Source organism: Lepeophtheirus salmonis, chromosome 3, assembly GCF_016086655.4.
Source record: "Lepeophtheirus salmonis chromosome 3, UVic_Lsal_1.4, whole genome shotgun sequence".
Lineage (NCBI taxonomy): Eukaryota > Metazoa > Arthropoda > Copepoda > Siphonostomatoida > Caligidae > Lepeophtheirus > Lepeophtheirus salmonis.
In genome coordinates, this window is record NC_052133.2 from 19,821,585 (window position 1) to 19,848,521 (window position 26,937).

Sequence of the window (26,937 nt, forward strand, 5' to 3'; positions counted from 1 at the left end):
TGGGTATGAATTATTAACTTCAGAAAGTCTCACTATCTAATCCCCAAGTTTTTTTTTTTTCCATCAACCCTCTTAAAAGTGTTGACTGTAGAATTTTGTAGTTTTTCTTGATATCAAGTTCAAAGTTTGCAATGTCTTTTATCCTCATCCATACAGATTTCATTTGACCTTTGGGACCTTCAATTTTTGTGACAAAGTTTTTTCAAAGCTCTGTCATAACAAAAAATTCTTTGGAAGGTTGCAAAGACGGCCTTGACCCTCTGGAGAGATTATATTTACGGATTTGTTTTCTTATATATTTTTATTTTTTTGGGAAAAAAAATAAACAATTTGAAAAAAAACAAAAAACAACATCATTAATATCTGTGATGGGTATTCGAGAGAACACTAATCTACGCCAAAATCATTCTCCCTAAAAATAAAAAAAATATGAATAATTTAAGTTATTGTATCTCTTTTTTTTTTTTTTTGTGCGACCTTGACCCCTAAAAACTTAATTTAAGCTATATATCTCAATTTGGTTAAAAGTTATGCATGGGTTTTGCATGTTTAACCATTTATGTGACCTTAAACTCCCAAAAATAAATGGTGTTTTACTGTTAAGATATACCGGGTGTAGAAAAGTATTGAGACTTTCTAAAAATAAAGTTAAATAAATGTTTTCGATTAAATCTTAAAGTTCCAATTATTTTTAAATAGCTTAGATTGTAAGCCTTTGTTTGATGTACATGTTGTAAACATAAATTATGTATATGTCGTGATGGAGGAAAGAAGAGCCATCCTAGATAATTTAATCTGCGCCAAGAGGACCCCCTCGGACATCATGAAGGCCTTAAACGTAAGTAAGGCCACCGTCTGTTGGGTAAGAAATCGTTTGGCTGACGAAGTACTATTCAGGACATACCCAAAAGTGAAAACCCATCAAAGTGAAGGCTGCAGACATCATGGAGACCTTTAAGGTCAAGTCGACGATGAAGATGCTAGAGTACATCAAGAAGAAGAAGGTGCATCGGTTTAATGTGGGTAAGGTCATTTGAAAGGCTGGAAAAAGGTATTTAGAGTCCACTCCTATCCAACGTCAAAAATAACTTTTGAATGATCTGAACCACAACACCAACCGGGTAATTTTTTTCTCGGATGAAAAGACCTCTACCCCGTGTAGGATTATGAGAAATGACTACGTTGCTAATGTGTCCAAAAGGGTTAGAAGGCGGTTATAGGCTGATATTGAGGCTGATGGTCACCAAACTTATACTGAATGTGCATTGTTATAGTAAAAAATATTATAAATTAAAATTTTCTTTCCACAGCATAAACCTAATCAATTATTAGTATCTTAAGGACTACTTAGTACTTTTTCTACTCATCCTCAAAAGTTTAAAAAACATTTTAATTTTATACGTTATCTTGTTTTATAAAAATAATAAGGCTTTGTGTGACCTTGGTCTTTTATCCTAACCTTTTATGGTGTCAAACTTTGTTTTCTGGTAGGTAAAATTTGATTATGAATGTGGATCTTAATCAACATGGATCTTAACTCATCTCGTTTTTTGACTAGACGGTGGAAGTCTTGAAATATAATATACTACTTTTTTTCCACTTGTGCTAGGTATAATGATTTAGTTTTTTTTTCCTTAAGACAAAAGAACAATTAATGTTTTCTTGCACAGTGATATAATTATACTAAATAGCTTCATTAAGGCCAAACATTTTGTAAATCAGCCTTTAAACATTATTATTTTAATAGGATTAAATATAAAATTTAATTTGTACTATATATAACATAATGAATAAATATTGTTATAAATCAAATGATTTCATTATCAAATTAATTAAATAAATTACATAAAATGTGACACAAGGATAAGGAAACTCAGTTCTTTCTAATTAGTTATAATCTAAGAGCTAATTTTTTGATACAAGTTCTAGATAAACTTTGTAGAATAAAAATATTTGAACAAAATGTGTTTTTAGATTTAATAGATTTTGTAAAGTGTACTCTACTATTCCTAAGAGTTGTTTAACAGTCAGACGATAATCAGAACCAAGACTTCCATCATTATGGAAAAAAAAGGCAACAAGGAGTTAATTTGAAAACACTGAAAGATATTCTTACGTTTTCGACGCATGACTCCGACTGAGACAATTAGGTTATGAACTTTGTACTAGATGACCTCCATAAGGGAGTTTCGAACGGTAAAAAGATTCCGTTCATTTCAGAACAATTGATTTATAACTTTTTCATTAATCCTACTTCCAAAAAATGAAGACACAAAAAAAAAAAAAATGAGCGGGAAACAAAATTTTGTTGGCAGAGAAAATAAAAAAAAATAATTTTATTTTCAATTTTAAAGCTTTGTTAATATTGATACAATTTATAATATGCATTGCCACATAAAATACTTTTTTACAACCAAAAATATCTTCAAATGGGTTTGAAGAATATAAACTAAACATAGTTTATGATTATTTTAATATTAGCTTTAAAGAAACACATTGGAGGTCTATGAGAGCCAAACATTTATAGGAAAATGTTTGTTTTTTTAGGCTACTCTAATGTATATATAAACTCATATAGTATCCTCGTAGCCAAAAATGAACAAATGTAAATGATAAAAAGGCCCTTTATGCATTTAATAAACTCTCAAGTACTTGAAAAAAAAAGAGATTATTTTGTGTCTAATATAGAAATGATGTTCACTCTCATCGAGGTAAGAAATTATTAAGTATGTCATTATTTTATAATGGTGGCTTATATCGATATGGGAGTGAAAGATGGGATGTCATTCGGAATTTTTAATTATTTAAGATAAAGAACTATTGGAAAAATACAATAAGAAAAATTAATTTTTAGATATACATAAATACATATATTATTTTTCGAGTTCAAACAGATGAGAAAAAGGCGCAGTTGAGCAATTCGAAAAAAAAGATCCTCCCCTTAAGAAAAATGGTATCACCGGCTTTGAGTACTAACTAATGTTTCGCCGGTACTTATTTATTTAGTCCAGTCCAGTACTAGGACGGGTCCTTAAGACTGTCCGTCCTTGGGAACGGTCCTCAACTGTACGTCCTTGGGATTTTCCTAAAACGTCAATGGTTTGATATATGATAAATATGTTACGAGTATTGTACATATCTTGCATCAAATATTCATGTTTTCATAATGAAGCAACATAAAACGAACATTTATATTTTTACTTTGTTATATAACTGAATAATTAAAAAAGGAACAGTAACCTCAATGACATCACGAAGGATCGATTTTACCCTTCTTTAAGGAGCAAAAAGTGGGACTGGACTGAACTGTACCATGATCCACAATATTAAAATAAGTATCGACACAACATTTGTATTAACTATCGAATTCGAACTTTTTAGCATTGTATCAAGTCGAGTTGAAATATAGACATCAGCGAATGAAAAATATCTGGCTTGAAATCTCTAAGTTCAACAATGAAATCAGTTTCTTTACATCAATAATGCTTTCAATTATATATTAATCAAGTAATGTAGGTCATTTTAGATTTTTTTTATTATTCAAGTCTTTTAGAAAACATTGTCCATAAGTTTCTAAAATTGCAAGGCTAAAACTTAATGTTTTCATAAATGTCCGTAAATTGGCATACGTCTTTATATCGTTTATTGTGGATGATAGACGTGTTCTGATAAAGCCAATCAATTGGTTAAACATCCAATATTAGCCTTGTATCAGGATCTAACAAAATCTTAGAAATTGCGGTATTTGCTCCGATATTGTATTTGGTACAATTAGAATAAAAGATGCAATGAGAAAAATATTGTTGATCAATTTTTGGGAATTCTTAATAAACAGAGAGTAGATGAATGAATTAATGTATCTGTTGTAACTTATGTAATTTTTAAAAGGTGTGCAACACATAGTTGGTCTCTCTGATCAGATTTATTCATTAGCAAGGCCTGTCAAGTTAGTCTTCCATAAAAGTTACTCTAAAAAAAAGTTAATCTTCCAACCATTACTAAATCTAAATAATATTGACAACCCCCTCATTAACACACAATTTTGCTATGTAAATAAATTTGTCTCTCACAAGTCAGCCTTTTTTATCATGTAGATGCTGCCAATGGTTAACGACAGATCAATTATTTGATATATTATATATGTTCATAGCTGAATATATTTGGGTGTCATTCCATGAAAAAAAAATCACAAGGAAACGGACTTCAATAAAATTTACTTTGTTGTATTGCTGAAAGTAGATAATTTTAGAAAGGAAATTTTGGATCTGTAAATTAATTCAACTCTAAGTTCTGATGTCTTAAAAATGAAAAAAATGGAATTTTGGTAAATATTTGATCGGTGTTCGTACATTTAAGTCATGATAGGCACGTATATTACATCCTACCTTTGAATGATGTATTATACTTGCCTATCGTTGCTTTAGTTTACGATATTTCTATTATCCAATATTCTTCTAAATGTTCATTTCCTCATATTAAAGGCTTCTGATCTCAGAGTTGGATTGATTTACAGATACAAAATTTCATTTTGAGATGGTCTCTTTTTAATAATACTCTTACCGTATATTAAATTTTATTCAAATCCGTTACTTTTCTGAAAATTCCTAATAGAATGACAAATATATATTCCCACAGCTAGATATATCTTATCACTGTATAGCTACAAATATTTCTTTTTTTTAAAGTTGTATCCTTAGGATCAGGTCTGCTAATGGATCAAATCAATTGTGGCTAAACAAAAGAAAGGTTAATAAAAGATATAAGTACATCCAATAATTTGTGAAATACAGGAACGAAAATTATTTGGATATCAGTTTATGTCTTGTAGATATCTTTTTTTTTCTTTTTTTTTTTTCATTAAATAAAATCCGTACATGAACTATAAACGATAATTATAAACCTTTATTTTACTTAAAGAATAAACATAGTTACCTTTAATTCTTGAAATTGATATGTAATGATGATATTTGCTGGATGAAGATTCAATTCACAGCTCTTGAGAAGGGAATGATATGTTTTGTCTGAAATACAAATGGAACAGTTATAACTTAATTTTTTGTAACATAATGGTTAGAACACAAAAGAAAGCAATAATACTTTTTCTCAAAGTTACATTTATATTTTTCCACTTATGATTAAACTTTCTATTAATAAATTGTTTTAATCAATCCTTTCGAGACTTTCATCCCTATTACAGTTTAAAAAAATATTTATAAGCTGATATCAAAGTAGCGCATTATCCCCATAGGAGCCAAAGGGCCCCAGTCCTTCCCAGCAATTGTTCAAGTAGTAGTCTTTATCGGTACTATTAACTTTTGTGATGTCTTAAAAGTCAAAATTACTTTTTTTTCTACTTTAACTTTCGAAAAAAAATAATCTGAATGATATTTCTTTACTTTTTCTAAATAGATCTACACACAAAGTTAAATAAAAAAACTATTTCTATGCCTTTTATTTTTTGTCTAATATAACTTAAAGACAATTAATTATTGTCTTATAAGTCATTTTGAACAGGTTATTATAACTGATGTTTAATGTTATAAAAAAATCCCATAACAAATATAAAATTAATGGAATATATATAAATATAATGAAACAAATGTTTCTAAAACTGTCTGCGTGTCTCGGAGAATAGCTAGAAAAATTACGTTTGTTATATGCTGAGTAAATAATACAAAAAATTTCAAGGCTACACTCCATAGATTGGGTTATCACACTAAGGAATGTCATGATAAAATACAGTTTGTGAAGCATTACTCTAGATAATAGTTTTATTATAGGATATCTCGATCCATTCCATAAATTTGAATATATTCACTGAAATAATTGAAGAGTATATATATTAAGCAAATAAGCGAATTTCTTGATTTTTGATCAAGATGGCTTTTGTATGGATACAATTTTGTTGCTGTAATATATCATTCAAATAAAATCAATAGGGGCACAGTTTGCTGCACAGGAATGATGTATTTTATAAATATTCATATAACTAACCTTCCTATAAATTAAGGGTTTTTTAAATGGACAAGGACTACTATAACTTGTTAAACTAAAAAAAGTAAAAAATGGCTTTCTCTACACGTCAAAAACAGAACCTACAAATATTGGAAAGAGCTCAACAGCGTCAAATTATTTATTATACACATTCACCCAATAAAAAAATTGGTTTTCAATATCTTTCAGAGCGTAGCAGTCGTATATGAATGAATTATTTTCCAATATACATCCATAAATGAGTGGTAATAAAGAAGGATTTTTATTAAAAAAAAAATTATTGTAATATTCCTCATTATTAATTTTCCAAGTGTATTATCGTAATTCCTTATTTACATAAAAAATTTTGGATGAAAAAAAATCAAGACAATTAATCAAAAAAACAAACAAAAATACATATTGTATTTTCGTTATTTTGTACATTATATTATAAATAATATAGAGTTGCTCTCCTTGTTCAGTTAAAATAATACAAATATATTAATGTTCTTTTTGTCAAAAAATTTCATCAATCATTTAACAAACAAAAACACAGAAAGTATTTAAAAATGAAACTTGGAGCCATATACGATCAAAAGTGCCACGAAACAAAATAAAACCATTTTTTCTGAGGGTTGAACATCCCAGTTTTAAAGAGAACGGGATATTTTTTTATTCCCTCAGTATTTTTCAAAGAAAAATCTATTAATAACTCCTTTATTTTTCATGCATATTCTAGAAGTTTTATCAATTATTCAATGTTTTGACTCTTTTTTTGGTCGTGGTTTAGTGAAACAAAAATTAAAAGTACTATATAATATTTGGCATTTGGATGTTGAAATATAAAAAAAAGAAAGAAGTTCACAAACCCTCCTAACAAATTTGGACTTTACTTTTTAATTCACAAATTCTTGCTGGGTTGATCAAATGTTGATTTGTATTTCCAATTAGAACTTCAAGAATGTACGTTAAATAATTTTTTTTTCTCTTATTAAAACGATACAATAATATTTAATGCAAGGCCGCCATACTAAAAATGATGTACCATTTTCAGCATGCCACCGTTGTTTAAAAACAAACTTTGAGCACCTGCACTCGTAGGACGTCGTTTGTTGTTTAGGCGGATAGTCAGAAGTGTTTTGCATCGATCAACGAGCATTTATTATACTATTGTGGAACAAGTAGAGTTGCCGTTGTTACAATCTGCCCCGGACGATACAATATTAAGATTGCAAATATTGTTAACCTGGTAAGTCAGGAAGGAATAGAAAGAGTTTGGAAGTGATTATGAACCAACCATACAGCGTGCTTATCACAAGATGAGATCATACTGCTAGAAGGGTCATGATTTCATTGCAAATTTGCAAAAACCATTGATAATGAGCCATCCAAATCGATGAAGGCCATTGCTAGGGGTTTCAACTGTTCTGTAAAGCTGATCAAAGAGTGTGTGCAAGATGATCGCCCGGTCACCAGACTCTGCTTTATGCAACATTGCAATGAAAACGTTGAACTGGTTCTCACTTTTTTTTTTACATTGTTGGACCCAGTGTTTGGTCTTCAATCTCACCAGAGCTCAACCCCATTGATTTATTTGAGTGGGAGTAGAGCCTTATCGAATAAAAATACGAGCTGATGTCCAGAATCTGGAAGGCATTCCAGAATTTGCCAAAGGAGACTGTTATCAAGACCTGCACTACCGTTTCCAATGTCAAGTTGAGGCCTCAATTGAAGCCTAAGGTGATTTTATATTATTAAATTTTTTTGCTTTTGATTCATCTTTCATTGAGCATTGGCTTCGAATAAAATCAGATGATTAGTTTAGCGGAAAATTCATTTTTTTTTTTAAATTGTGTCAGTTGTTAAATAGAGGCCGCACCCCGTACTTTGCGTTACATATGAAAAAAACATTGTAATAAAAAAAAACTGAAATATTTTATTGATACGTCTACATTGATTTTGAATATCCTATAAGAAGAAATCTTTTTTAAATGATATATATACTACTACTTTTTGTGTTTAGGTTTCAAAAACACGTTAGTAAATAAAGGGAGAGTAATAGTTCGAATATAAGAATTGTAAATCACTTATCTGTTAGTATTCATCATTAGACTGATAGCTAAAAACATGTTAGAAAAAGCTCAGAGATTGACGAACAAGGATAATATGAGGCAAAAGATTAAATCCATTACTAAAAGCACCATTTGCTTCAAACTGCCATCAAAAATATCCTGTCACTTTGTTATATATGTTTTTTTAAACCAGTTTCAATTTCTTCTGCCATTCAAATAATAACAATAATATCAACAGTAAAGTATAAAAAAGACATAAATTTTATAAATCTGATAAATTATTTACGAACGATAAAATGATTTATAAAACAAAATTTATAACTAATTTGCTCCCATGTTTAAAATAAATGTACCAATTTCCCTTTGCTTTTCCTTGATTACATACAAACAATATTGTAGTTTTACGACCACTGCATACTGGTTTAATTTACTTCTTGATGTGAGGACAAAAAGATCCACTCTTTTCAATGGGTATTAAAAAATTAATCACTAATTTTGCGTCCAGTGTATCATATATTTGCCAAAATATTTTAGTCATATCACAGGTACGATGTTATTTCCTTTTCTTCCTTATAAAATTTTTTTTTTTTATGTATGTCAATACTTAAAAAAGCTAAAAAAGCTGACACTTCCTAGAGTACCACCCCGTAAGAAAACAATTTTGCAGGATGAGTGAATAATGAATCCTGAAAACACATAGATGCTTGCCTCTCAATTAATTGTATTTTTCTCTTTAAAACAATTTTAATTATTGTTAGACTCACACTAATCGATAGAAAAATTTAACCACACTCCGAGGTAAAAGCGTAATTATATCTATGTCTTATCTTTTGCATTTGATAATATTTTATACTGATTATTCCTGTACTGAAAAAATATTACCCATGATGAAAACTGACATTGTCTCCAGAGAAACAAAGAATCTTATAAGTTATTATATCCCCCTATGGCCAGTTCAAGCCTCTAAATATTTTTTTCCTCTATGTTGATAACAATCAGGAGCATACCATCTCAATACAAGGGTAATAATTTGTTGACAAATGTCAAGGCTAATATAAATACAAGGTTAGACTATCATGTAATCGGGCTTGCTAGAATTTTCAATCTGATGTATTGTACCAACTGCTAGTCAAGACAGGCGGATTTTGACAAAACACGCAACCACTCATAATCTATGACGTTACTATTGCTAGAATTTTCAATTTACGTATCATACCGATTGCTGGGCAGGATGAACAAATTTTGACAAAATACACAACCACTCATTTACTATGACATCAATATTAAAATCGTGGTGGGAATCAAACATCAGTCGTAAACACGTTATGGTATAACCTTGTATTTCTATTAATCTCAATAAAAAATTAATAAATTTCATTTATCATTATGATAAATGAAACATAATTTTATTTAGTACCTTCATATTTGCTGGATAGAACTACATCATATTTTGTGAGTCTAACCATTAACATAAATTTGAATCTTATTGTAACTGTCATAAAAAATATTTTATGCAAACAATCTCTCAAAATGACCCTTCTACTTGAATTTGAGTTATGGTCAATAAAGTTGGAAAAGTACATTCAAGTCGAAGGTTATTATTTATTAAAATATCATTTGATTACTGTAACAATAAGATTTGATTTATTTATTTTTTGACACGTCCTTTCTAAATAAAAAAATTAAAACGCTATTAATAAAATATGTGCCTATTATAGGCTTCAAAACAAGTGAATTTGTATAAAAACGAAAACATATAATGTATTTGTAATAGAGATTAATTTATTTATTCATATTTTTTTTTTTTTAAAGTAAATATTTATGACGATTTCCAAATGCATAGAATATTTGAAAAACATAATAGAAACCCTATTTTTGATCTTTTTTATCTTCTTGATTAAATAATTTAAAAATAGTGTTTTCGAAGCATGTTTAATTCAAATGTCTAATATTATTCGTTTTGTGTAGTTTCTTATTTATTTGGTTCAGTTCAGTCCAATCTTAGGATCAGTCTTTAAAATTGTCCTTCGGATATATAAGATTAAAAAAGTTATAATATCAGAATAAATACTTAAATTTCAAAGTATTTATTATTTTTATACTGGATCATAATATTTCCCATGATACCCGAACAAAAACAATTTTGAAGCAAATATTAAACATTAGCAATTAACAAAAAACCTAGTCTCGCAAGGTAATGCTGAGACGGATTTCTCTTTTTGGAAAAGTGGCAAAGAAATTAACTCGTTGTTGTAATTAAAAATAAATTAACGTAGTAAGAACACAATTTGAGTTATTACTGTTTATTTAGTTCTAAAAAAAATTAAGTATACTTATTTGTAGTATAATCACATTATAAAAATCTAACAGAAGAATTAAACTACAATAAAATTAGGGAATTTTATTTTCTAAACATTCCCATATTCTTTAATGAGATGTAAATTAAAACATGGAAGTTCCAGCTATTTTTGTTAAAGAGATGAATTAAGTATGACGATATTCATTCTTACAAACTTTTACTTACCATCACCCACTTTTTTGTAAACAAAATTTACTAAGCCATAAGAACAAAATTTGCCATAAATTTGCTATGAATAAGATTTTTTTGAAATTATATAGAACAAAATTATACTTTGTAAAATATCTGTATGCAAAAAATTGATATTATAGAATCCAAATTAGGGCTCCAATTAGAAATCCGTACGCTCAAAATTAGTTAACATTACCTGTGTTCGTTTATCCATTACGTAAATAAACTAATTGTCTGAAATATTTTAAAAACAAGGTTGTGTTAATAAAAGTAGGGACTATATTGCTGGAGGGACTGACCAGTGCTTCCACAGTACAATATATTTTAATGAATAAATTTATGTAAGTAATGCAGATAATATGTAGAAAAAACATAAACTTTGGTCAAACAAAACGTATATAATATGTATATTACAAAAGTTTCATATTGTAAATATCAAATAGTATAGACAGGCAAAAAGCCGACACAAAGAAAAAAAAAAAAACTGGGTTTGTTTAAAAAATGGGATTACTTCTTCATTTTTTTTAAATAATCAATTTTTTTTAAATACAAAAATAGTCCTACACTACACAAAATAAGTTACAATTTGTTTCAATTCTATTGTTAATTAATAAATCAAATCTTGATATACTACCAGATTTTATAATTAATTCAAATCGTAATACATACTGTAAATACTCATGAATTTGCTTATAATTTCATAATTTTTGAATGATGCTATTTGGAATTATAAATTAGTAAAAAAGAAATATACAAAGTACTTTCCTAGTACATTCCCTACTAGAAAAAACCGTTCGTTTTTAATCCCCCTTTATGTATTTCAAACTGATCTATAACTACTTTATCAAATGAGAGTTTCAGATCAGCTAGATATTATATTTTGAGCCTTTTGGCATGGACACACTATATGGTTAAGACCACCACCAAATTAAAAATTTAATGGCCACTGTATCTAGATTGGCACCCTAATATACCAAGATATATTGTTCTATAAGAAAAGTGAGACCTTTGAGAAAAAAAACCCATCTTTTTAATCAGTCGATCTTTCGATATCTTTATTATTTTTTTCAAAGAAATGCCTAATTAACATTTATTATAGCAATAAACGTAAGCTATTATTGGCTATTTTTTTATTATAAAAACATATATCAAAAAGGAGCAATATAATTCGCTCCTAAGTGCTGTATAATTAATTCAATAATATGTTAGATAAAAACATTGACTTAATTAGATTGGAAAAAAATAGATAATATATGTTGATACATTATACATAAATATATAATAATTAGAGAGTTAATTATTATTCAATTAACAGAATTAGAGTATTTAATATATTATACAATTGGATATTTGCACGAATAAACGGATGAATCTCAAATTTGGTTCGTAATATCATAGATATACATTAAAACAAATTACTTATGACGTCACTGTATACTTTTTACTATAGAAGAACATATTTTTTTTTCTTTTAATTTATGGAAACTGCGTAAGTTATAAAGAAAAACATGAGAGTCCGAGCCTTTGGTCAATCATTTTTAAATTGAACAGATACGGGGAAAAAAATTATGAGTATTTTAAAAACCTGTTTCATACTTAAGTATATACCACTAGTTTTGTGTGACCTCTTCAGTTCAGTCCTGCCTATTACTCCTAAAACTTATAAAGCTCAGTCCTTGATGACATCACTCATCTCTATTTTTTTTAATAAGTTAATTACTGACAGTCTGAAGGATGTCAGTAATAAGGACCGGTCCTAAGACTGGACTAGACAGAATAAACATAGACTTACATTACACTATATACCACTAACTCCCCCTACAATTGATTTTTATCACTTTCATCATGATTAATTTTGGACTATACTATACAGCTCTAATAAAGAATATTAAATATTCCTTTCATACAATAATTTGCCATTCAATAATATGTTATTAGGTATTTTAAATAACTTAAATTTCCTCTTAATAATAATTTTTCAAAATATTCCAAGAATTTAATTGAAAAAATACTTTATAGTTTTTTCAATTCAATAAATCAATATTATGATTAATATTTTTTCAATATATGAACCAATAAAAAAAAAAATGGTATACGTTTGTAATAATCATTAGAAAGTTATGGAAGATTAGGGACAGTTCAACACTGTTTTTATATTCATTAACTCCAAGTGGATTCGATTTAGACTAGTTAAACTTTAAGGCTACATAGTTTTGCGATAGTTTAAGTCTACTTAAAGTAAAAAATAGGCAATATTTTTTTTCAAAAATAGTATTTGTTTGCAATTCGTCAAATTTGGCAACTATCCCCATAACCAGAGACAGTTGCAACAGTTAAAAATCGAATTTGAGTTGGACTTTTCATGATGTTCAATTATTAAATCTCAATTTATTGTAGTAGATTATAATATAAATCCTTTCCAGTGATATATTTTGAAGCCCTATTATGGCTAAACAACTAAGCAATTAAATATAAATTTGGTGGCTGTAGCTTATTTTATATTCACCTTAATAAACCTGTTGTAATTTTTACTGACCTCTCTTACATTTTTTAGTTATACGTTTTATGAATTTTTATCTTTATTCCTTTTGTTTTCTGATTCAAAATGGAAAAAAATTATTTTTGAAAAATGATAGTCTTTCAAAAAAAATATAAAGTTTTATTTTTACAATAGTAAGGCTGTAGTTCATTTAAACTATATTTATATTCAATAAATATGTGTTTATATTTTTTTAAGGTGGCTAGTTAACTTTACTTGGATTTTTATATTTGATGAGGCTTTAGAATGGTTTTTAAACTAGACTAAAATTGTTCTTTCTAATATATTTAACACTTTTTTTATTTATATTATTTGACTAAAATAACCATATAATTCCAGAGAAGAGTCATAGTAAGAAAAATAATGAAAGTTTTTATTTCAGTAGGAAATGTAAATTTGTAATGTTGCTATCAAAGGATGTAATAAAGCGTTTCTGTTTACTTGTGAATATTTTCTAGGCTACAATAAAACTTTTTCTCCGGAAGATGTCCCTGTTTCAGGTACGTTCAGAATATAAATGATTTTCCTTTATAGTATTTTCTTGTAATATAAGCATCTTTTCTAATCTTTGCATAATTAATCTTTTTCATTCTATTAGAGTATGAACAAAAAATATAAATTTTATTTGCAAGGTGGTGTCACAGGATAAAAAAAACAAATAAGTAAAAAAACTAAACCACCATTTTATCTATTATCTGACAGACGGATTTTTGTTTGTTTTCTTTCACTCACAGCAGTTTGCAGCTGATGTAATAAAACTTCTTCACAGCTAAACTGCTTTCCTTCGAAATATTCTTCAAACTTTTAAAATTACCCTACCATTTTATTGAAATATCAACAGGTCATATTTTATACAACTCTATACATACTTATTACCATAGTTTTGAAAAGAGACCCAAAAGTTAGATGCTAGGAATTCATTTTCCACAGCTATTATAATTATTATTTTATTCTTGAATAAAGAAAATCTAAGTTTAAAGTAATAACTAGTGTTTTTGTGGTATTGAAAGAGGGTTTTGCTCGAGAGTTATAAATGTAAGTCCTTGTTAAGCTCAGAGATGAATATATAATAACACATGTCTATGATAGATATGGAGTTGGGTTTGTGTTTATTTCTTTTCTCTTACAGCTGATCGCAACTTATCGAATGTAACGTCATGAGGGCTAAGCCGTTATCTTACTAATCATTCTTCAAATCTTCTGACTTACTATGTCATTTTTCAGATTTTTTTCATCTATATATACGCCAGGTAATATTTCATACAATTCTATTTATCGTGCCATTATTTAGTATTTTTAGGAATTCAAATTTAGATTTGAAGTGGTGTCTAGAGCAAAATTAAATATTCAGACCCCTTTATTTTTTCATCATTGAAGATATGCTGAGGATTATGAATAAATTTCTCGATTGAATCATGGTAGAATTGAGGATCGGCATCAGAGTCATTCTTGACTATGTCCTTGCTAGATACAGTGTGTATTTTTTTAAATTTTCTTTCTAATAAAATCTCATGACAGCTAAGCTGTTTTCCTTCAAAATATTTTTCAAATTGTCCGGGTTAGCAAGTTAATTTTTTGTTTGTTTTGTTTTTTAGCATTCCTGTATAAAGTAATATTTCATACAAATCTAGTCATACGTACTACTCAATAAGTAGTACAAAAAATCTACCACTGATCCGTAAGTATTTAATTAATTAAGATGATTCTTCATTTTGTTATATTCAACTGAAAATGATGAAAGTTGGTTAAGAAAATTAAATATATCTACGTATATTCGTATAACTCTACCATTACAAAACGTTATTAATTATCATAAAAATATGAAGCTTTGATTATAACCATATATGCATTTTTTTGATTAAAAAAATCATCTTTTGTCCTCTACCAAAGGGTTTCTTTTTTTCCAAACCATGAATAGAAATATATATATATATATTATATACATTGAAAAGAATAAAAGGTATATAACCATTTTGAAAATGCATGAATAATTATACTTAATATGTTTATGTATGTATGTAAAATACCTATTTTCATTTCAATAGAATTTCTATGAGGAAATTTATTGAGATTACTTCGACCCATATATTTATCTAAAAAATATTTATAATTCCCAAAAATGAGCCGAAATAATAATTGAGTTATTTAATAGAGAATAATTTTTGTAGAGAAAAACCTTTTTACTCAATATGAAAATAATATTTTGATATTTTTCAATCATTACATAGCTGTTACTGTAAAAAACTAACATAAATTTGTATACAGTCAATTTGTATCCAATAAAATTTTATTAATACAGTCAGACCTGGATTATGTGGTCAGGCAGGGGAAACTGAACAAGGGTCCACAAAGTGCATGATACTTCTTAATTCTCCGTTATTGAAAATCCCTTTTATAACGCAGTTAGCAAACTGGATATAAAATAAACTTAAAAAATAAAGCATATTTAATTATTTAAGATAAACATTTGAACAATTATATTAATTCCATAATTTACATTAAGTATCACTTTTCGAACTATTTCATCCATTTTGCAATCATAAATATCAATTAAAATGGTAAAAATATTTTACTCAATAAATATGACAGTATTCATATACATCTAAATCCATTATTTTTCCAATAGATGGTTTCAGTAATGTGTAACTTGTGTACAATAACAATTGATTAAAAAATATTTCACCATTCAAAGGACAAATTACTAATAAAGGTGTCTTGAACTACTATGTTCCAAGAAAACATGTCAATTTATACGAAAATCCAGTAAAATGTTGAATCAAATAAATCTGTAAATTGTATTAATATTATAAACTTTATATTACGGCTGTAAAAGATTTCAAAATAAGACCCTTCATTTTACTTTGATTTTTGTATGGTTCAACCCATGTTGTAGGAACTGCACTAAAGACAACTTAATAAATAATTTATCTTTTTAATGTTACAATGTTTATTATTAATTGTTATTTCCTCTTATTTTCAACTAAACAATTATATCATTTCAAAATATAGCTTTAAATCGAAAGTGTACTCTAAAAATCTAATAAATTGTTTTTAAAGGCTAAACCTACTGCAATATAAATTTATGAATATACCTTTTGTGTTCTATGGCTTAAATAACAATAAAAAATGTGGGTTTTAGTCGGTGGTAGGACTAAAATCTGAATTTTGTTGCATAGTGTAATTAGTTCCAAAGTTTATTTGTATTAGAAAATGTTAGTACAAAAAAAAGTAGTTTAAGCTTTTATTAAAAAAAAGGTGATTTCATTATCACAGATTAAGATCTTTTGAATAGTGAGTAGGGCGGTGGTTTCTTCAAAGCATCTTAAAACTTGGACCCATTAATTTAATAGATATGTGAATCAGTATACAATTATCCTTTAGGGACATTCAGACATAATCTTAAGATGGAAGCTTCATCTACCTACCAACTACATTATTTTTTCTACTTGGCACAATGACCTAAATAAAAGCTCCGAGGTTATACAGTGTTGCATCAATTGTTAAGAAGTGCTGTATTAGACAAGGGATTTTATGTAATAATGGGGATTCTAACACATATTTGGGGACACCTTTTACTTCTTATGAAAAAAAGCCGTTCCCATATGGGAGGGCAATAACCTAACTCTATACTAACAAATCAGCAGTGGAAAATAAATGCTACACTTTCTGTCGCTTGGCGATTGAAAATTCAAAGGATCTCTTCTTCCTTTATCTGTGCGTACGGTAATTAATAAAAAGAGTGGAGGAAAGGGTAAAAAAACAATAAAATTGCAGAATCACGATGGTTGATTGACTATTGTCAACGGCGTCAAGTCAGCAACAAAAGTTCAAAATATAAACATTGATAGCAAAAATACAGTCAGTCATGTACACGACAAGAACTAATAAAAAGAAAATACCTCGAAGGTTGGAAAAGATGGTGAAGAAATCAATATCAATGATGAAAAGTTTTAATCAGAATGGAATACTTATTAAACATATATAAAAAACTAGAAATGTAACTCTTCTGCCCAATGAAAAGAGGGAACAACAGAAAATAATGCAATAGTAAAGTGTTGAAATTTGTGTATTAAACTTTTTTTTGTATTTCATTATAATTTTTTAATAGTGATCATATACACATTTTTAGTAGTTGAAATGTTAACTATTGTTGGATGATTTTTTTATAATATTTATTGAACATAAATAAATTTAGGTGTTTAACAAAAAAAGAAAAAACATGAATAGAAGCTTAACACCACTAGGTAAGTGTATTCGATTTCTTAATGTGTTGTGTGTATTATATAGACCAGGACTGCTGTATCAAAAAATAAAGATATCAGGAGTAGAACTTAACTTCTAAAAAAGTGATATTGTTATTTAAAAAATATATATTATGTAATGATATTTAAACTCAATCATTGAGTAAAAAGGAACATCTTTTCTTGATATCATTAAAAAGGATGTGATAGCCATGGAATGCACTCGTAGTATAGTTGTTGTCGATTTAAGGCTATGAACGTGGCTGTCATAGCCTTCCTGCTAGGAAAAGCGAAGGGTAATATATCCAATGGCTGGGAAAATGAATGATGAAGAAATATTATGCAGGATCTCAACTTTCATATGTTTTAAGGTCTTCTAGAGCACATTTATACTTCTCCAGTCATGATACTAATTGATACCTTTTTTTAACCACTTCTTATAAAGGGATTTAAATAAATAGTATTTGAGTATTTTTATATGTATATTTAAGAGACAAAATACTCTTCGTATGACGCCATTAGTGAAACATGGTAAGCCAAATATTTAAGAATAAATACTTTTATACAAAATAACCACAAAAACTTTTTTGTGTAGAAGTTACGTTCACTCCTGGTAAACCATATTTAATGTTTTCCTTCTGGAACCACAAGAGAAATACTCCAAAAACATAAACATCTTATTTGTAAATAAAAAGCTATTTTCTGAATACAATAAAAATTTCGTGAATGAATATGATAGTTCAAAGACTCCTGCTTTCAGACCGATATAAGTTTAAGGATACAACTTTTGTAGAGCGGAATGGGAAAGTGGGAGTGAGTCATAATGTAGTATTGATTTAAAGTACTTTTCTTTGCATCAGTTTCTCATTGTACTAACAGGGAGAGAAAAATATAGTCTAGTATAGGCAGTAAAATCTTTCAACACTTATTGTGGTCTTAGTGTAGGCAGAATATTATAATTAAATTAATTATAATTTTACTATGATTTAAAATAAATTTTTTTATATAAAACCCCAAAGTTATTTAATCCTTCTTAGAGGAAGAAGATGTTTATATCACAACGATTAACATATAATTAACAAATGACATAGAATATTAAGAGTGGTTATGTAAAAATAAAATTAAAATTGACATGATAACCTTAACAGCTGGATGTATTTTGGGGAGAAGGGAAGCTTGACTGTCATGACGTTTTATTAGACCAGCGGAAAACACTAAGGAGAGGAATGAAATAAACACACACGCTATTCTATATTTAGAAAAGATATAGGTAGGAAATACTTCAATTTAGAATCTAAATATAGCCATTCCATTTCAGATTATTGGGTCTTAAATTTTACGACTACTTTTAAGTAATAGCCAATTATTTAGTGGTTTTTTTTACAAATATAAAATTCTTATATGAAATTGATGTGTTTTTATTTAGAAAATACCTTCTTTTAAAAGATGTATATATAAATAAATTCCTTACACCAAATGTCCCAAATTCCCCATTGGGCAACCAATTTGGAGTTTAGATCAATTAAAAGGGAATATAGTGAACGAAGACATCGTAATTAATTAATTAATTGTGGAATTACTGAATAGACATGACTAATGTTTTAAGATAATTGTATTTTTTCCTCCCTTGGGTTACTTCTTCAAGAAGGCCAACTAATAATCAGTTAGACCATTAAATTTATATTAATTGTTCTCAACATTTTTTTTTCCACTAAATATATTCTTTGATAACTGACATAGAGTAAAAGTCAATTTATCTTCCGGGAAAATGGACAAAACTTGTGCTTTCCTAATATTTTTTTTAGAAAAATCATATTTAATTAATATCAAGGATTCAGAAAAATAAAAAGTAAATATTGCAACTTAAAAAGTTTAAATAATTCTATAACTTGTTTCGCACTTGCAAAAATTGTTTATTATTGGAAGTAAAATGGGAAAAATATTGCTATCGAATTGTATTAAACTAATTTTATAATAATTTTTTTTATTATTATTTTGTATTAGGATATGGTACGAAGAAGATTGATCGTAACCCACTGTACAATTGAATTAATATGTCTTCGTAAATATTAAATTTTATATTTATCTCTCATTTTGTTCTAGCAAGCTTAAAATTATATTTGAGCTAATCTCTTAAGCTAAGCTTCTAAATTTATATGCATAAAATATTTCAAATTTTGCTTTATTATTAAACTCAATAATTGTTTAAATACTCATTTTCAGTTTTAACACTCATTAGTGATTATTCACGATTCAACGTCGTATTTTTATTACGTACAACAGGTTTAGGCGATAGTTTTTATCAATGGTTCACAAAATAGCTGAAGTTTCTTAATATTTGCTAACCAACTCACCTATACCAAAGACTCTAAGTGTCAAAAGAATATTATAATACTTCAAGAGAAGGCACATTTTGATGTGTTAAAGAGTGGAAAGGCTCTTGTTAACTTAGCTCTTCTTTGATGTTCTTCACTTCAACATCAATGTAACATCTTTTTTTTATTTTGGTTAGTGATGAACATTTAGTTATGAGTGGAGGTGAATTAAATAAAAAGAAACAAACATATATCAGAAAAACCTTGTATATTTGTTTATACAGTTTTTAAGATGATTTCTTCACCATTCCATGATAGAAACAATATAAATGAATAACTTAAATGTACCCACTGAGTCATTTATTAGTATTGATAGTGGGTTTTTTAATTATGCACAGAAGGTCTTGTTCTGTATAAACCGTTGATAAAAGGGATCACTGTAATCAAAAACTTACTATACACTAAGACACATTATATTCAAAAAAACTTTGTCTGGTTATACAACATATATACATTAGATTTTGAGTAATGAGTAATCATTAATAAAGTATTATGACGTGACTAATTTATCATTTCCTTTGGTTCGAGTGAAAAATAATTCTTTGTTATTGATGAATGAAGATACTTTAGAGGATTTTTGATAAAAAAGTAAAGTTGGTTATAATGTAATGATATATATAACATATATAAACTCGTATATATGTAATTGAATCATTCACTAAAATATGTAGTTCAGTTGTTATTTAATACGTGTTATCAAATTGCAAATAATATAGATTATATTAAGATTAATAGTGATTTTTTGCAAAGGGATACATTTGCAAAAAATCATTATTATGTATAACATAAAAATGAGTACAAAAATATTTACAATGATAAAAATAATATGTCACCAAAAATCATATTACTATATTTGAAATTTGTTTCACAGTATTTCAACATATTTTCTTTTTATGTTTAGGTAGAGTAATCTATTTTTTTTTTTTTGTTACGTTTGAATATTTACTTTTGATGCAGGTGAATCAGGAGATATTTTTTCCATTGAAACCTTACTGATATATTGGTGAGCAAATTTAGGGGGATATCCCTATTTTAGAAAGTTTTAGTTAAATCGGTATTTTACTGAATTTATAATTTATATTATAAGTATATTATTTAATTACTTAAAAATATTATTTAATTTCGTTTTATAGTCAAATTTCAACAACATTTTTTTTTAAAAGAGATAAAAAGTTTATAATTATTTATTCATTGAAAAACTAAACTTGATTTGCCATTGCTAATAGTGTTATGTTTGTTTATATTTTTGATCCTCACAATCAATTTAATTTACCTTTTTGTTACTTTTCCATCAAATCCTATCTTAAATATTTTTGTTGGGATATTTAAACACGTCCAACACAAACATTCATATATAAATCATTTCTAATAAATTCTTTAAAATATATTTCAGACTAGTGTCTATGTATTGATTAATAATTTGAGAATTTTTTTGATAAAAAAATAATTAAATATTAATATCATACAAATGACATTTATTTATTATTTCTTTGTCTTTTCGATGAAATAAAAAAGTATTATTTGCACAAGAGTCTCAAACTTTTATATAAATAAAGAACAACTTTTGAAGAACCCATGATGACTTTGCGAAAAAAAATACATTCATAATTTATGGGAAATCATGTGACGTCATATTTAACTGTCATAAGTTTCATGATTTTTAATTATTTATGACTATTTACTGTAGAAAAAAACAACCTAACTTTCATAAAACTTTATGTGAAAAATAGTGTTGCGTAAGTTTTTATCTTGGACGAGGACTGTAGCCTAGTTCAGTACGTTTAGTCCTTTTATAAAAAAGATTAAGCCCCTCTTGACATCATTGCAGTGTATTTTTGTTATGAATTTATATTTAAGGACTGTTTCTAGACTGCACTGAAGAAATTAGCATCGAAATAGCATTATGGACGAGAACACAGAACATAAGTGTTGTTAGGTATAATGACACTACACTGTCAATTTTTAATAATACATGTTACTTTTGTATAAGAAAGTTTTTTTAACGCATAATAATAGGATTTTTGAAACAATTACATAACAGATGTTTTCATCATAGAAGTAGCATGTCCTGCACAAAATTTCATTGTATACTATCTTGTAATTAGATACAACTATTAAGTCATTTTGCCTGAAAAAATACTTCACGGATGGATTTTTTATAAAACGTGTTATTATCAATTAACTTCCTATATTTGAAAATTTGATAGCTCAAAACTATTAAATACCAAATACATTTTATTATAATAAAATATAAAATTTTCTCTTATATAAGAGCCCAAAACAAAAATATTTTATAGAAAAAAAGTCATTCAAACTTTTGAAATATCATATATCTTAAACAAAAGTTCTGTTTGTGAATTGTTCTTAACGAATTTGTGAAATAGTTTCAAATAGTACTGTACTTATTTTGTTAGTGGAAATTTTACGAAAATATTGGAATCACAACCGAACTACAGGTCATTAATAAAATAATTTTGAGTCAACAATTTAAAAACTCTATGAAAAACATTCTGAGGTATAGTTTTTTACAAAATTTCTATTGAGGATCTGTTTTGCTATAGTTAAGAGAAGAATTATGCAATTCCCGAAATGACTATGGTTGGGATTTTTCCATTCGTTCAACTGGGATTTAAATAGTTTTCTATAATGAGGAAAAAAAAAATCAACGATACAATTGGTTACCGGTTTTTCAATCCCTAAAAAATTGATATTTGCCTCCAAAACACAGAAATAACAACACTTAACACCAAAACAATTACTTACCATTAGACTTACGGCAAAGCGGTCCAATCCAATGTCCATCTTGACACGTTAATTTACATTTTTGCAAGTCTTTTGGAAAAGGTCCTACTTGTACTTCAAACTCCACGTCCCTTACAGGTGTACCTGACTTATCTGAGGCTGCCCATTCCGATGGATGGGAAATGCTCCCATTGAAAGTTACATTTGGAGAAGGACAGGGCCGAAATTGGTTGGGTTCGGGAGAAGGAGAGGAATTGACGACTTTTTGCCGTCCAAAAAATTCATCTTCCTCTTCATCTAAAACATCAAAACCATAGTAGGTAGAGGATGAATTGTCATTGAGTATGTTCCCAGATGACTCTATAAGAGGATCATCTGCAAGTGAGGCTTGAAGACCATCATCATCTGTAAAAAATATAAAGGATTTTATTAGTCTTTGGAAAATTCTTTTAGTTATTTGTCAATGAAATACAATATGTGTAATGTGTACACATATATATATATATTGCATGCACATAGAATAGCTCTAAACTAATGAATTATATTTATAAGGAGAGAAATGTGATATAATATATTATACTATCAGCATTATTAAATCTTTTTTTCACTTTCATTTACCCTTCGTTACCCTCCTTGTGTCCTTGTAAATCTCTTTTTTTATGTGTGTATGTATTCTTGTTCCTCCCAAAGATTTGCTTCTCTTTCATTGAAAACTCCATTTTTTTGTGGTATTATATAATATTTTAGAAGTTATTCAACAAATATTCATAGTTATCCCTTTTTTACGTCAAAGTTTTATTAAAAAGAAATTGTGAGTATTTCATTAATAATATCTTTTTTGAATATGGGTAATAATTATTTAGAAAAACCTTTTCAGTTAATGACATCAATGGAATATTTAGATCACTCAGCTTTCAAAAGATGTGTGACACGTGAAAGTTTGGTTTACTCTACGCTGATGAGGGTTAATCTTACTCTTCGTCAAGAAGATTTTATACTGTGGCTCCCTCTTACGACAAGAAGAACAACAAATCGATTGCTGGGTAAAAGAAGGAAGTGGAAGGAGTCACCCGAATCTAGTTACAAGCCTCATTTATGCTTGTATATTGTAGGTGTCATCTAGTCAGATGTAAAGTCATGCCGCCCCACTATTTTTCTATCAATGGGCCAAGAATGGACTCAAATACCTACATCAACGTGCTCCAAGACGTTGTCAAGCACTGGATTGACACAAATTATCCAAATTGAGGGATATGGTTGGCAAGAAGAAAACAAAAAAAAAAATGAAGATACAATTGGCTATCGGTTTTTCAAATCCTTGTCACACCTCCAAAAAACCCATAGGTTTTGCTCTAAACCACCATTGGAAAATATTTGGGCAGAGGAGATGTGACCCCCTCATCACCATACCTAAACCCTTTAGTTTTTTGGGAATGTGCCCGAGAGGAGCGTTTGCCAAGTCTGTCACTTAAATATCAATGCACTCAAGGACTCTGTGGTACGAGAATGGAGTTGGAGTTTTTGCCTTCGTCTCAAACAATACGTAGCTGGGAAGGTGTCATATTTTGAGTTTTATATAAATAATGAAGGTACTACAAACTTTATTTTTAAATTCAATGAATATCTATATATATTAAATAGGCATACGGAATTATTTTTTAAATTGTAAAAACGGTGTTTTTTTTAAGCTATCATGTATACAAGGTCTGATTTTAAAGAAGCCGTTATTTTCTAATTCTACTTTTTTTATTATTATGTTGGTACACATGTCCACAACTGTCGATTTGTTTTTGACATACGTATACAAAGTATAGACTCTGTTGCTGTGCTCCGCGATTTTTTACTATGGAAAAAATCAATTATATCAAAAGTTCATCAAAACTTTTAAAACACTGTTTTATCTTCAAAATTTTGAATTTTGTATATATAACTACTTTAGAAAAAGAAAAAAACTTTTTTTCTCTTCCCTTGCCATTATAATATAGATTATTAAAATCTCGCTGAAACGATGCAAGCTGAACAAAAGCCCTCCCAAATAAATTTCGATAAAAAACTTTGCTGTATTGAGTCTCCCTTAAAAAACCTTCTACAAATATAGCAGACACCATATTTATCAAACAATATAGTCCAAAATGATCATAATATGATGTAATGATCACGAACCAATTCAGAATGTCAATGAGAGTCGTTTCTTTAATAAGTAAGTATATAAAAGACCCAAAAAATCCCAAGTTAGGCTCAAACTACATAGTACATAAAAATAAATTACTACCCTGTCAATTGTGATTTATAACAAGTACATAACTTGAACTCATGGTCTACCTTTACAAAGGAAAAAAATGTATTGGATAAATAATGAAAAATCTGTCAGATGCCAAAAACCTTTAGAATAGGAAAGTAGGGGAATCAAACAATACATATGTATGTATTATACTCAGAATCTCATAGTTACAATGTGTGTTTTTATTTCTCAATCATTCCTACGTACGAAGATAATATTGAATATGAACAATCCAACCAAAAAATAATGGAGTTTTTTTTTAAAGAATATTCTCCAATTATTTTGAGTGCAATAATAAGGATGAAAAAACTCAAAGGAAGGAAATGAGATCATTCTCTTGACCCAGATTCTTACACATGAGAGGGTGCATATAAGTTCTTTATCACAGCACATATCATGTTTAAATGAAGAACAAAGAACTGTTCTCTGGAGACAGGTTCGCCCTTACAAAGACACAGTCGTAAATATAGTATAAACAGTCTTATAAATTCGTATTTTTTTTAAAGAACGGGTTGACAAAAAAAATATAAATATAAATCAATAATGTTTGGTAAATTTACCGTTTGTCACTTTTCTGTGGTGTTTTTAAATCTTAGCTTTTTAAACGTGTGTAATTTTATCTGCACACTTTTTTGCTTTTCATTCAAGATAAATCCTTGATTTATTTAATATTTACTTTGTAAAAGTTATTCCCCATTATTAATTGTAAGAAAATCTAATGATTGATTTATAATTGATCTTGGATACTGAAATAAAAAAAAGATCGTTATAGAAAACGGAAGATAATGATGACAAACCTTTTAACAAATTCTGATACTTTATTTACTATTTTTTAATGTTCCTTTAATTGGTTAGATGGGGTTGCACTGATTAAGTATAAGTAAACATTATAGTATTACATTTAATCCATCTCAACAAGGAATATTTTCGGGAAATCCATGTAATTAAAGTATATTTCTATTTCTAGGAATCGCCTGGGCGGTAACGTACACACACTGAATTCAGGAGAATAACTTCTACCAAGCACGTTGTCTCTGAGCTGCGGCGATTCCAAAAAAAGTATTAGATTCAAATGAAATACACGGTGAAGCGACATAAATTATATTATTTCTATAGGCAATTCTACAATTTTTTTAAATCAGAAAAACTAAATTTTTATTACATAATGATAGTACACATTTAAATTAAAGGTTTTTGAAATTCATATTAGGTAGGTGATATCGCCCATTTTCCATACAATAAATAAGCCATATCCGGGTATTTTTTTGATTTTTTTCCTCATTAAAAAACTTGTATATGAACAATAATTTAATTTTTTTTTTAAATTATATAGAATATAATAAAAAAAGGTATTTTTTGATAATTGCAGATGATTCATTCTTCAATAAATTATTAATTTTCGATTCTGCAGATGTCTTTAAAACAAATTGCTTAATTTGAGCAAACTGCACTAATTTAGAATTCTTACATGCCACCAGATCTGATAGCATCAGTTTTAAGTCTTTAGAATAATTATCCATGGAGTAATTTCAGCTCAATAAATTTTTCAAAATTCAAATTATAAAAAGGAATAGAAAAAAAAAGTTTGATGTACATTTAAAGCAAAGTCAATTCACTGACTTTCATAAATTACACCAATAAGGGGGTAAATTGCAGTTAGTTTATTTTTTTTTTAAATATTATGTAAAACCATTTTTTTGGCAAGACTTATTTTTGACGGCAAACGAACGTTCCTCACTACTCCAACGCATAATAGCAACTGCCTGTATTTTCTAGAGAAAAAAAAATAGAGTCTCGCCACTAGAATGAAACCATGCCAACCTTGCTATTAGTTCTACAGTCAGTTTTGCATGCATTATACAAAAAAAATTATGAAGCTGCATCCTGTATAATGATCAAATTTGCTAAGAATCACAATATTAAAAAAAAAAACACGTTTTGATGAAGAAATAGATGTGATAAAATGTTGAGCATTGATCAAGGTGTGTTTATTGATACAAATCCTAGCATATACTAAAGTAAAAATCATTTAAAAAAAAACCACAATTATTGTTGTGTGACTCTTTAATTATTCGGTCAAGTCCAGTCTTAGGACCGTACCTATTAGTCCTTGGGATCAGTCTTTCAGTGTGACGGTCCTTCGGACTGTCAGTACTAGAAAATATAAAAAAAGAAATAAAGTGG

The 26,937-nt window shown here is 28.0% G+C and overlaps 1 protein-coding gene across 1 annotated transcript in view; it reads right to left on the minus strand.

Annotated features, from left to right (window-relative positions):
- The window catches only part of hig (hikaru genki), a 76,761-nt gene that overhangs the window by 35,150 nt on the left and 14,674 nt on the right, over positions 1–26,937 (minus strand). The window contains exons 2-3 of the mRNA XM_040707811.2: positions 22,494–22,877; positions 4,933–5,021 (exon numbers count right to left, since the gene is read on the minus strand). Of these exons, the coding sequence (XP_040563745.2) occupies positions 4,933–5,021; positions 22,494–22,877 (473 nt within the window). The remainder of the gene's footprint in view (positions 1–4,932; positions 5,022–22,493; positions 22,878–26,937) is intronic.